This window comes from Tursiops truncatus, chromosome X, assembly GCF_011762595.2.
Source record: "Tursiops truncatus isolate mTurTru1 chromosome X, mTurTru1.mat.Y, whole genome shotgun sequence".
Classification (NCBI taxonomy): domain Eukaryota; kingdom Metazoa; phylum Chordata; class Mammalia; order Artiodactyla; family Delphinidae; genus Tursiops; species Tursiops truncatus.
The window spans coordinates 39,692,773-39,706,625 of NC_047055.1; the positions used below are offsets into that span (position 1 = coordinate 39,692,773).

At 36.5% G+C, this 13,853-nt stretch overlaps 1 protein-coding gene across 1 annotated transcript in view; it reads right to left on the reverse strand.

Moving 5' to 3' along the window:
* Positions 1-1,352: 1,352 nt before the first annotated feature.
* The window catches only part of IL1RAPL2 (interleukin 1 receptor accessory protein like 2), a 541,686-nt gene continuing 529,185 nt past the window's right edge, over positions 1,353-13,853 (reverse strand). The window contains exon 9 of the mRNA XM_019949414.2: positions 1,353-2,050. Within this exon, the coding sequence (XP_019804973.2) occupies positions 1,353-2,050 (698 nt within the window). The remainder of the gene's footprint in view (positions 2,051-13,853) is intronic.

Below are 13,853 nucleotides of genomic sequence, written 5' to 3' on the forward strand. Positions count from 1 at the left end.
CAAAATGCCAGAATGAAACTCAATTAACAATTGACCCCCCACAGGAATCTTTGTGGAGAGCACACCAAAATTAATCGGAAAGAACATAAAGTAGTAATTCACAATAAATATTAGAATAGGGGCACATTCCTTTCAGCAAATTCATAATATGTTAGATATTCACAGGAATTTTCTGATATGGTACAGTCACAGTCACAATGTGAGGGTAGAGAAGTTTAGTCTATAAAATATACATATTGAAGCATCAGGAATAGAGATACTTCTGAAGGAGCCTTGCACACATGGCCAAGCAGATATTGTGTATGTACAGAATAGTCTGTTTCACAACTAAATTTCAGATGAGAATCACTGCAATTGCTGCTCTAACACTAGTAAACTTGAATCATTTAGTACTTCATCTGTGAATATTGTTTCATTTCTTTTCTACTGCTGACTCTTGCAGTCAATATTTATTTAAATTCAAACTCCAACGATGTTGAAATAAAAGTAGGAAGATGTGAGCATCTTCATATAAAGCTTATAGCAGGTCAAGAGATCATTTGGAAAAAATCCAAATCTGAATTTTTTAGCAAGCAATAAAATGCATAACTTAAAATGTGTTTTCAAATGTGTAAAACTTTGTTAATAGGCTAAAATGCCATAAGATTTGTTTAACACCATCCTAAAAGAACAGCCTATTCATTTGCTTAAGAAATGTACATTGTTTATCTACCTACCAGTTTGCCTACAGAAGATGTGCTTCCCTAATAAAACTAAAAACTCTCATTATGAGTGTTGATTTAGTACACAGAAGTTGTCCATTATGTTGAAGAAGTTCTAAACGTTTCAATCAGATTTTTTCTTAACTGATCTTCCTCTACAAACAATCTTCCACTTGGGATGCCTCAACACTTCTTTCTTGATAATTCCTGATTTTCGGTTACTCTATAGAAGTTGTCTTTTCCCCTTAAAACTTAGTTCAGAAATTTCAAATTCAGTTAAAGTCTTTAAATTTCCTGCTTTCAAATAACATGTAAATACTGAAATATTCATAAATATTAACTTACCTACCAAACTTGCAGTCTAAGTGGTATCATAAAACCTACTCTATAGAATAGAATTTAATATTGTTTTCTTTTAAGGAAGAAATCAAAACTGTACATTGGAACAACGTACTATACTACAAAAGCAGGTCCTTCTATCCCCCCACTACTCTGGAAATGTAAACAAAAAAAATTAGATACAAAAGTGATTTCTGTGCCTTTTTCTTTGAACACCTTTTCAGCACCTCAATGTTATTAGGTGTACTTTTTGCTTGGTATAGCAGAAATTTTTATGCTCACATAGCTGTTCAGAAGACTTCAGATTTTCCGCTACCAAATATCACTGGTGAAGCTAAGCTCTTTGGATGATAAAGGTAGCAGGGAACTGTTCCTATGAAATTCCTGGGTATCTTTCAGGGCATTATTAAGGGGTAGCTGTCCATTGAGTAGTGTCAGAGGCAGGTTGCAATAGGTGTGGTGGTTGTCTAAGGAAGGTACTGGCAAGGTGGTGGTTGGCATCTCGTGTTTATAACCTCTGCAACAGTGCCTCATTTGCATCGAATCTGAATGGTGGAAATCTGGGAGGTCAGCTTGAGATGACACCAGAGAGGCCGAGGTACTGGTCATGGCAATAGATGGTATAGGCTGGAGTTCTCCAAAAAGTCCTTGTTCTGCGGAGTCCAGAACATGACACCGAGAAAGCATTTCTTTTTTCCTGATGGGCATTTCATATACTAAGTGCTTCCAAAACTTAGAATTTAATTTGCTGCTCTTGGGTCCCTTCCACTTGATCAAGGACAGAAGTTTGATGCTGCGCTTTAGTGATTCCACTTCCTGGCAATTCACCTTCCCCTTTAATTCTGTACATTCAATCAAAATCACTTTGATTTCTCCACTGACTAGCATGTTATGGAGTCTGCTTTCCAATTCGAAAACACTCCATCCTCGTCTGAGAATATAGTCTGGAGTTAGCACAATAATAAGTCTTCTGCTTTGCTCAACACATCTTGTGAGATCTTCAATGTAGGCTACAAATCACAGAAAGAGAGAAAAAGTAAAACAAAGACATTTCCAGTCTTTAAAGCATTAGGTTTGCACCCTAGTATAGCAAAGATCCAGTCTTTCACTAAGGTACATCACATTTTCTTTTCTTGTATTGCACACTCAGAAGGCTCGTTGCCTTAAAAATAAAAATGAAAAAAAAATCTTCTAATACTTTTCTTTCCCCTCATCATTACTTACAGTGTTCTGTTAGCTATATAAACTCTGACTTCTTAAGAGCTTAGGTGTAGTTCAGTTATTTTTATTTACTTAATCATTTAATTCAAGGCAGGCTTCAAGGTTAGTACTCTTAAGTGAACAAGCAATCAGCGGGTTGATGAAAAGAGAAATGGAACCTTTTAATGAAGGTCACTGTATTTACGGGTTTGGTTTGCTTTTCCCCCAGTTTCCAACTACTAAACAAGTAGGGGGTCTATGTATATATAATATATATATATATATTATATATATATATATAAATATATAAATGCTTCAAAGATAATGTGCTAGAGATGGTGGAAAATCTCTTCTACAATCCTAGCTTGTTTCTCAGAATACCTTCTGTTCTTTGCAACCTTACATTCTCCATTTTGCCCTTCAAACCCGGAGGTAGGGAAGTGGGGTGTGTGTGTGTGTGTGTGTGTGTGTGTGTGTGTGTGTGTGTGCCCATGAGTTTAATCTGAACCAGCTGCTCTTTGTTCAGAGGAGGAGTGAGGGGTGGAGTCAGAGGTGGGGGGTGGTGTGGAAAGAACAGTAAAGGGGGAGGAGTCTATCAACTGAGAAGTCTTTGCTCTACTTTGTGGAACAATTCTGAAAGTGAGGTGAACAAGTTATGTCCTTTTCCTAGTAGAAAAACACTCAACGAACTCTAGATTTGTTTATCCCATGGAATAATCCTTTTGCAACCGTGCTTCCCAAAGTCTTATCCGCCAAAAAGGGAAACACACACATGTGTTAACAAATGGAGACTTGGACACAGGTGCTGCAACAGAGAGCTGTCTTTACTAAGCAGAGCACAAGGCCTTGTCTAATGTACAGTGCCCTCTAGCAGAAGCAGTGCTTACAGAAGCATAGCAACATTTGTCATTGCAAATCTGCCCAAGGTTACAGACTGCTTTCAAGGAGTCACGTCCAGTACACAGTGAGGGGCCACCAAACAGCCCAGTACAAGCCATTTGAAAAGAGAAACTTATTTTACAGATGCATATTTTACAGATGATCTCTCTTTTCCAGGGTTTTATTTCTACCATTTGGCAGCAAGAACACTTTCACAAGTGAAAAAGAGCAAATTTTCTATACACCCTACAGATAAACAAAAAACTTTTTGAGAGATACACAGAGAATTGCCCATTTAACAATTTGTTGTTACTGCTGTTTTGGTTTTTACTTAATACATTTCAGGACTTTCTCATGCAGTAGTTACAGAGACTGTATCTGAGGGAATAAGGCAACTTCTAAGTGGGGAGGGAACCCATTAAGAATTTTATGCATTTTCTTTTAGAGATCACGTTTTCAAGGAAAAAAAATCAGCATTGAAATCTGCAAAAAATAAAAATGAAAACAAAAAACCAAACAAAAATACCACACAAGTAGCAATGGGGAAGTTATCACTCTGTAATTGTCATTTAGAGAACTGGTGAAACAGAATGGAAGGAAAGGTAGAAAGTTTCAATAGAGTGGAAAAATATTATCCCAATGTATCAACAGCTCTGACTCTTCATTTTCTTCCTTTCTTTCTGCTCCCAAAAAGAAAGAAGTTATGTGGGAAGCTTCATCATTAGAAGTTGGATCTGTAAGATACAGTAAAATAAACTATCATGCATCTTTCCCATTATTCTTTTCACCTTTCCTCCAAACAAAATGAAACAAAACCAAACCCCAAACTTATACATGGTATAAGTGCAGGAGTCCATGAAAACACAGTTTTACCAGGTTATGTATGAGTTAATTGTTATTTTTACAGAAGAATTCCTTACCAAATGATTTACTGAGGAATTATTCCAAGTAGCATTCGTCCCTCATTAATTGTAGCTTTACATTTAATTTTTAAAAATTGATCTGTACAAACCTTGGCAGGAGCACATTTGTCACAGAAACTATACCTCTATGAACAACGCTGTTTCTATGTGTTGGGATGTAATTTATTTTTAAAATATACTTTTAAAAACAAAAGGTATAGCTATACATATCTCTATCCATTTCAAGAAAATTACAACTCAAGTGTTCAGTCATAAGAGAAACTATATACATACACACTAATGAATTTGACTGGGAAGTCATAGGCTTTGGCTTTATTATCCTCTTTCTTGATTGGGGAAGGGAACAGGGTACAACATTTTTCCGCATTAATATTGTTCTCCCCCTTCACCATTCTATTACACTTTGCCATTTGACAGCTAAGCAGAATGCAAAATTTAGGGTTTGGGGGGCTTCTTAGAGATTCATTAAACAGAATTTTCACTTGCCCCCAGAAAGAATGCCTGTCAGGACAGATCCCACTACACTCAGCTGCACAGGGTGTGGGTGTTGAAGGGAACCTTGGAGAGAGGGAGTGGTCCCTGTCTCCTGCATACTACACTGGCTGTGCTTATCCTGGCAAAGCCTAGTGGAGAGTTGAGGCAACCATCCAGATAATTCCGGCTGAAAACCTGCTCTGGAAGAAAAAAAGGTCTGAATTATCCTGGTTTGCCCTATATATACATTAATCATATGCACTGGAGTCAGTCAGTCAGTACATCTAAATTTTCCCTGGGTAGACACAGCCCAAGTGTCCCAAAGAAAACATGAGCCATTTTCTTGGGCCCTGAATTTCGTGTTCCATTTCACTTGGTGAAAAACCAAGTGGAAGTTTTCAGATGTGAAGCCCACATTTCACTTCTTGGGATGGTGATCAGTGGCTGGGCAGCAACCTCAATGTTTGAAAGCAGCTGGGGAGGTGCCGCTAAGAGCTGCCTGGCTCTCAGGAAAAGAAGGAGAGACTGTGCCCTAGCTTCCATATTCTGGCTTGTTCTCTCTGTTTTTCTATGTTTTTTTTTTCTTATTCTCACCCCCTTTGCTCCTCTTTCTTTCTCCATTTCTTTTTTTTTCTTTTCCTGTGCTGTTTCTCTTGTCCTTTTACCTCCCTCTTTGCTTTCTTTCTCACTTTTTTCTCCCTTCCCCTGTCTTACTCTCCCTTCCTCTTTTGCCTATCTCCCTTTGCCCCCTTTCTCCCTCCCTTCCTAAATCTTTTCTTTCTGTCTCTTTATCTTTGGGAAAAAACAAGGACCTAGATATCATGAAAAGTATAAATAAATTAGCAAGGGACCCAACAGGTAGAGTTAATATTTTTTACTTGCTAATCTTTAGCCAGGCAGTCGTTGCTGGCTCCTACACAGCAAGTGCCCAAAATAATTTTCCCCTTACCCTGGGGTTGCATGTCTGTATCCAATGACTGTGAATTGGAGCCTGATCCATTAGGACCATGTCCTGTTTTTGTATGGCCTGTGAGCTAAGGATGATTTTTTAAAACATTTTTAAAGGGTTGTAAAAGAAATAAAGAATATGATGCAACAGAGACCATATATAACCTACAAAGCCTAAAATATTTATTCTCTGGACCTTTACAGAGAAAGGTTGCCACCCCGGAATTAGAGACCAATCAGGATGTTTAGGTTTGGAAAAGTTCCAAATAAACTAAGCAGAAACAGGCATCAAGTTAAGGCATTGCTGGTCCATAGCTAGTGTAGTCCATGACAGGCAGTGGTGTTTGTCATGGTAGGGCTGTGGTTTTGTGGGAGACATGTTAGAAAACTTCAGAAACCATTTTAAAAGGTTTCTTACCACGAAGAGATAATAAAGAAATGTTTTTCAAAAAAAAAAAATCCCTAAATCCACAGCACATAAGAATACTCGCTAAATCTTGCCCTGACTTGTTCAGGCAAATTTAGCAACTGAGTAGCAGGAATCCCTTAAAAGACTCTTTTTTCCACATAAAAATATAAAGTATCCCTTAAATGAAAGGTCATTATTTCTTTGCAGATTTTAGTTTGAAGTAACTTACGATGACAGAAAAAACTAAAGAGGGTTGTGTCTGACAGCATTCTGTTTCTCTAAACAAGGCTATGAAACCACACTAGATTATCAGCCATGAAACAAAGCTATTACACTTAACCTATTTGTGATCTTCACAATTTTGTAAAAAAACAAACAAACAAAAAAAACGGACAGTTGTATAAACCAAAATTCCAGTGTATTTAGAAAAATAGAATTCAGTCTACAAAAGTGACTTGAAAACAGGACACATTAACAAAGCAAAATGTAAACTGAAGGAAGAAATAAAAGGACAAAATAGAAGCAGAAAGAATATAATGGCAGCCCCAAGAAATTGCTTCTAATGGGATGTATATTCTTTCCCAAAAGAACTCAGTACTCTTAAATGCCAGGCCTTGAATCTACTGCAGATGTAGGCAGAAGGACAAGGTGAAAACACTCTCATTCATGAATTTCTATGTGGTCTTGCTACTGCCTACTAACCATATGATTTATCAAACTAATCAATTAGCTACTTATAAATTATCTTTGTGTTGACACTTCCACTTATGTCAGGATCATTATTAGGGGCAGATAGCATATTAAAAATTAAAAGACAAATACTTAGTCTGTAAACAAAAGCATAATTTATTACTTTGCCAGGTTCAAATAATAGAATCTTGGTTGGCTTATATTCACAGCTATGTACAACCAATATCAGTTAAACAGAAAAATCATTAGGGTGAGATAGGATGCATCAAAACTGAATAATACCCCACCAATTTTAGTGAATATTAGTTAATTGATAGCTATAAATGGTGATATTTATTAAACCTATGGGTTTAATAAACCAGTCAATACTTAAAATCAAGACAATTTCTGACAGTGATTGATCCACTCCTATGACTGGTGAGGAAAAACCAGCAAAAATAATACAGGTTTCACATGTATCAAAAAAAGTGTATTACTCAGCACTAAATATTTGGTAAAAAATTATTAGACCTCTGGTATAAATAGAGGCATACAGTGAGGTACTTTATAATGTAGTCTTACTGAAAATACTACCTGCATGTAAAATAATGATACTTAATACTAACCTATTGAAAGAGATACAGGTTGACAACTTCACTCTTTGTCTTGGCCAACGTTGCTAAAGCTTTTGGGTCTTGCTTCTGTATCTGGCAGATGTAAGAATCTGTGTTGTCTGCCACAGATATTGAGGGTACAAAATTTTTTATTTAGCCAGGTGTGTGTGAGGGGAGTAGGGGGCTTTCTGAACAGTGTGTGATATTACTTGCCCTATAAAAACCTTCCCTGGCCCCTCCTCTAAGTCCTTGGCTTGATAATTCATAGTTCACTGGGCTAAATTTTTTGGCAGGAGTTTTGTTTTCTATTGACTAGTGTAAGTGTTCTAACTGATTCTGATTAAAAAGTTGATCAACATTAACATGGATTTGTTGAGTCCTTGTGAGTGCAGGGAACCACAATTTATTTACAGTTTTGAGTTTGGAGGCTGTATTTCTGGTAATGAATCCTTTACTTTTGCTATAGCATTTCACCAGTGGATGGACAGGGAAGCATGACAGTGGGCAGAATTTACTCTGGAATGTTGTCCACATCTCTAAATTCTTTCTCTTCCCTCTTTACCTCTTCACTGAGAATAGAGGTAAGTAATAGAACACATTCAGAGAATACTAAAAGAAAGAAAATGTGGAGAGTAGCAAACAAAGAGAGTCTGCAAAATGTTCTTCCCCTCCTCTTTTCCCCCTTAAACTCATGCCCTAAAAATTTGTAGATATAACTAATTCTAATCAGTGCAATCTTGATAAATATGGAACAAGACAACTTGCTCCTTATATAGTCTTTTCTGTGGTTCCTTTGGTACTTAAGACAATTTTATCCTGGTCTTCTACTTTTTTTTAAGGTGTCTGTTCTTTGTGCTACCCAAAAAGTAGATTTCCTGATTGAAATTCTACACAGTGGATTCTTCCTTTACCTCAAACATTGATGAGAAACCTCAGTCCATTGACCGCAGTATTTTGCTGGGCATATTGGATACAGTTCCCTCTCTCTTGACTAACATGAAGGGGATGGTGGGCTTATCTAATTTTATTCCATGTGAGTAAATTGTACACAATGTGTTAAATTTTCATGCCTGTGCATGTCACCCCTGCCTCACACTTTTTAGGTCACAGACGTCAGATTGCCTGGAAAAGGAATTTATTACTCCCCAAGGACAATTTCCTTGAATGGTATCCAATATGTCCAGCTATTAGAGGAACTATTGGCAATGAGTAGCTACAGATCCATGTACAAAAATGTTTTTTGCATGCCTCACTTCATAAGTGACTAGGGATCATGTGACACCAGATGTATTCTCTAGTCATTTGTCATTTCAATGTCAGCACAATCACATGGCCATTAAAGAACTGAAGATTAGAATAGGGAGGAAGGTCTAGCACATGCAAGAATGTAATCAGACATTATAATTTTCCCTTAAATTACTGAAAGAGTCCTAGGATTCTTGAGTGAGAGAAACTAATAGAAATTTGAGCATGAAAACAAATGGAAAGACAATTTGATATTTGAGGCCAAATTCATAAATATAATTTCAATAGACATGGCTGATCAGCCATACGCACGATAATATTTTTCACTCACTAGTGTCTTTCTCTGGTGCAATAATGCAGGAAGAACTCACACAGAGATCCCCATAGTCTTCCTATGATTAGAAGAGGAAACTGAGCTAAAAGACTTTAAAAGATTTTTTTCTCTTTAATGTGCACTTAATCATCTATAGATTTTTCTAAAACTTCAGCCAGAACTAGCTCAATTTATAATTGTTAATCAGTATTGCACATGCACTTTTAAGCACCTTGCTTGCTTTCTCTTAAGGGCAAACAAAAGCTATAAGATTGGGTTGTTTCTACTTTTAGTCTTGGAGTACTATTCTCTCCATCTGACCAGTTGATTAACTTTTATATTTTTATGCTTTTAAATCTCTGCAGAAACACTGAGATAAGATGGGCTCAAAAGCCTAAATGGTACTCATCCAAAAATGTCCCCAATCTCAGGATCTCAACTGCACAGCTGGGTTCTGTTGGTCACTTGTCAGCTTCAGAGCACATCTGTTCATTCCTAAAGGATCCACTAGGCCCTATGAACACAATGTGCTCTGTGTAGAGTACTTTACACCACAAAACCCAGCAGCTGCATGGGTGAGAAAATCTCTACTTCTCAAGTTTGTGTCTCTAGGCAGTTTGAGTAGGGTGTTTTCTCTCTGGCTTTCTTTTGGTTGCCTGTCACTCCTGACATTCAGATGCCTGTTGGCAACAAAGTTGCTTTTGCTATTCTACTACAGATGTTTCTAGCCTGGGAAGAGACAGACCAAACTTTTACTGGAAAGTAGAAATTCTTGCCACATTCATGCACCAAACCTGAGAAAACATAAGGAAGATCCTGGCCACAGGCTCAAGAATGGAAAGGTAGGTCACTGCCAGGAAAATAATGTCCAGATCTGAAGACTTTTAGTTTTAGCATTTAGGAAAAATGTTTGTGTCAAATCTTCCCACCTGTGCTGTTCCATGATGGTCAAACGACACTTCTCTAGTAGGGCATGCGAGAAGGGTACAGTTACCTATACCTCACCTTGGAGAGTGACATCTTTATATTGAAGCTTTCTGTGAACTCACAGTCATGCGTGCATTGGTGTCAGGGGGAGGAAGAAGGGTGGGGGACACCCATTCATGTACTTCTGAAACTGTATACATTAGAAATATTTGTGTGTTGATGAGGTTGAATTGGAATACCACGAGAGTGGTACAAATGAAACTGAAGATACATCAAAAGTGAAGGCATTAAACATGAATGGGTTTATGTCATAGACTTCATTAGTTTGATTCATAGAAAATTATTGTTGTAGGTCAAGAATGATATTATGAAGTCTGATTTTACAATTCTCAAAGGCCTCATTGCTAGTTTTTAGAGGAAGGAGCAGTCTTGGGTCAACATGTTTTAAATGAGATGTGAGGGACAAACATAGCTTATAATATTGTAACTACTTCCCCCCCCCACAGGAATGTGTCTATATTTATATAGCATAGCCTGTTAAATCTGTACCAATGGCTGCAACTACAGACCACAGAAGCTTCTTTAATAACACACATACACCAAGTCCAAAATGTTCTACTCTGTCATTCATGTGTAAATCAAGTATATTATTCATATACTTCATCGACTTCCTGAATGCGTGCTAAAAATGCCAAGGAAAAACTCGTTAATCGTGACATGGTGACTGCTCAGCCAGCTCTGAAATGTTGATGGAAAAGAAAAATGGTCAAAGGGCCTTTTTAAGAACCTTTGCAGGTTACACTCGCAAATCGGAATTCAGAGAACATGAATTTCCTCATTCAGGAAGGAAGGATTAAAATCAAACACCCTCCAGTGGTTGCATCTAAAAACTGCATAGTTGTCCCAAATGGCTTAGTTGTAAAAGGAGTCTTCCTGTGTACCACTGAGTACCCAGGATCCAAGTCCCTGCTCAGTCTAATTGTTGTACAATCTCAAAAACACTAAAATGATCTTCTACGGACTATAAAAATCTCTCTTCTCCCTAATAACATCATCTTGAGTATTTTTATTTTGAGTTCTTTAAATGCCAGGGTATATGAGGTGACAACCTTCTATTATCTCTTATGTAGCGTGTTATAGTCCTCAACTAAAATCTTGTAGTTTTGTGCTAGGAAATATGGCTTGTGTAAGCCTCATACCCCATGGTCAAGGAGGACATTCAGACCTGTCTGTGATACACCAAAACAACTAATCAATTTCAATCAATTTAGCCAGTCAACTAGCTGACTCAATGAGGTGTAAAATACTCTACCACCTGTTTGGCTAAATTGACACAGCAGGTTGATTCAATTGGCCTGTCATCATCAAAATAGACTATCTGAGAGAACTAAGAGAACACAGTTTGGGGATGCATCTCTCTCACTCTCATGCTCTCTGGGTCTCACTCTCACCCATGCACAATAGCTGCTTCTTTATATAATAAGCAAGTGTCATCTACTGAGTCTCAGGTAAAGTGACTCGCCTGTATTCCATGTTGTCCCTATTTCCTTTTCTGATGTGCACAATGTTGAAGCATTGTTTTCCAGGTCAGAAGAAAGATAATCAAATTTGATGTGTTCGGACATGAAGGGTGACATTTTTAAGTCACTTGGGTTGATAAAGACTGTCTATTGTGGTGCCAACAATTTTGTAATGCAATAAGGCAGAAATTGAATCCATATTGAATCCTACTGAAGGTGACTTGACATAGAGTATAAATTCCACTTTGGTAATGATATTACTTTAATACAATTTAGTACACTATCACTCTAAAAATCGATGTTGCAGAATTTTGATAGTTAACAAGATGCTCTTGGCAAAAATGCAAAAAGTGCATAGGAATCTAAGAAATTAAACCAAAAAATAGTAAAGGGATATTTTTGATATTTCATTAATGATTGCTCAACCTCTTGTAGATATTCTTTCTAATATCTGAAAAAATAAAAGTAGTATACACATTAGGACTGAAACTATTCCTATTAACTACATTTTTTTTCTTTCAGCAGAAAGCTCCTTGTTTAGATTTCACATTCACTTTGTTAAAAAAATGCCTTTCAGATACTGTCATGCAAAAATTAACATTTTTACTTATTTCATTCTTATTATTTCCTCTTGTCTTAAACCAATACTATTAAAACAAAATCAACAAGCATCTATGAAGCATCTACTGAGTTTAGGTATTTTGGTAGATGATAACAGGTGTATGAAGATGAATGAGAGACAGTACTTGCCCTCATGGAGCTTATAGTTTTGCTGAGAAGATAAGACAAATAGCTGGAACACTACATTAAAAAAAGAAAATAATACAAAATATCACAGGAGTAAGGAGTACAAAATTTATAGTCAAACAAGTGATTATACACCACATACTCTAGGGCTAGAGAAATTATTATGGACTTTTCACAGAGGCAGTGTTATGGAGAGTATACATAGTATTTGTAAAGGTGTAGGAGGCTAACATGAACAAAAGTGTTGCACCAGACTGTAGCAGTGTTTAGCTAAGGGTTAATGGATATTATCCTATAAGAAATGGTGAAGAATTTAAGGTTGTTGAATAGGGGAGAGACATGATCAAGGAGGTATACATATTAGTGGGACTAGATGCGTAAGAGGAAAAATAGGGAAGGCAGAGAGTAATCAACATTCAGGAATGAGGTGATTAGGGCCTATACTAGAATGGTGGAAGTGGTAATGGAAAAGATGCAATGGGCACTGGATTTGGGAGAGAGATACAAAAGAATCAAAAATGACTCTGAGGTATCTGCATGTTCCTTGGGGCTCGATCAATGTAGAAGTGGTATTTAAAGTCATGAAAATAAAGGAAATTACAGAAAGAAGTGAGGAGAGGACCATGGGAAGAAATTTGGGGAAATATTACATTTGTAGAAAGTAATATACCAGAAAATATTGTCTGGTTTCTTTCTATACATGTGTAAGTGTGCATACTCATGTGCAAACCCAAACATATACAGAAATGTATGCACACTGAAAAAAGAGATGAACAAAAAAACTCAGTTGTTTCAATTTGTTTCCTGTCAGTTTAGTGACCACAGTAGACTTCTGATAATCTGAATAAAAGTTATTGAGGAATAAATAGCGTGATCTAGAGGAGTGAGAACCGGAATCAAACAGATATAGGTTCTTATTCCATCTCTACCATTTGCCAGCTGACTGGTCTTGGACTTCTTTCAGGCCTTATTTCCTCATCTGTAAGATGAAGATAACAGTACCTGCTCTTTCTCCACATAGGGTTATTGTAAAGATGAAAAGAAATAATGTATGTGAAAATAATGTATGTGAAATAATGTATGTGAAAATATTCTATATACTGTGAAGTACTAAATATATAAGCTTTTAAATTTTGTTAGCCCATGTGTATAAATTACCATATTCTGATTTGTGGTCACAGCTTAATCTCCCCCTCTCAAGGATATTAATATAGACATGCAAATGAATTCTAGCACTTTTATGTTCCCTCAATGGCATTTCAAGCTCGAGGGCAGAGACCATATCTTTTCTGTATTTACCTCACACTTTACTGTGTACAGTACACTGAACAGAAACAGGAAAAAAGTATATATTTTTACTTGAACCTGAATTTATTCTGTAAGCTCATATATAGCTTTCAATATGTAGCATAATTTAAAAGTAGCACTCAAGCCTACATAGTCTAGAACTTCTTAAAAAGAATTTAAATACACAGTGAAGGTGCCATACGCCATGGCCTCACTTTCATTTTTAAGTGGATTTTCTTCTGCAAATCTGGAAATGAGTATTAAAGCATAAATTCAGAGTTATTAGTGACAATGATTGTAGGTATAAGTAGAAGCACAATGACAGAAGACCAGATTTGGAACTGAAATGCATTGAAAATCTGAAATGCAAAAAATCTGAAATGCAAAAAGTCTGAAATGCAAAAAATATCTGACTTATACACATTTTTTAATGATCATCATTTTCTCAGAACACTAAGGCAATATAATAAAGCATACCATTAAAGCACAATTTAAAAACCATACCTAAAATATAAGTGAGAGTGCCTTTAAAAAAATTTGGATGCTAGAAAGTCAGAATACAGGTATTGGGGAAAAATTTGAATTTAATAAAATCTCCTGTAAGAAAAACTATCTAAATACTTGGCTCTGACATATGAAGTCTCCACATAACTTAAGT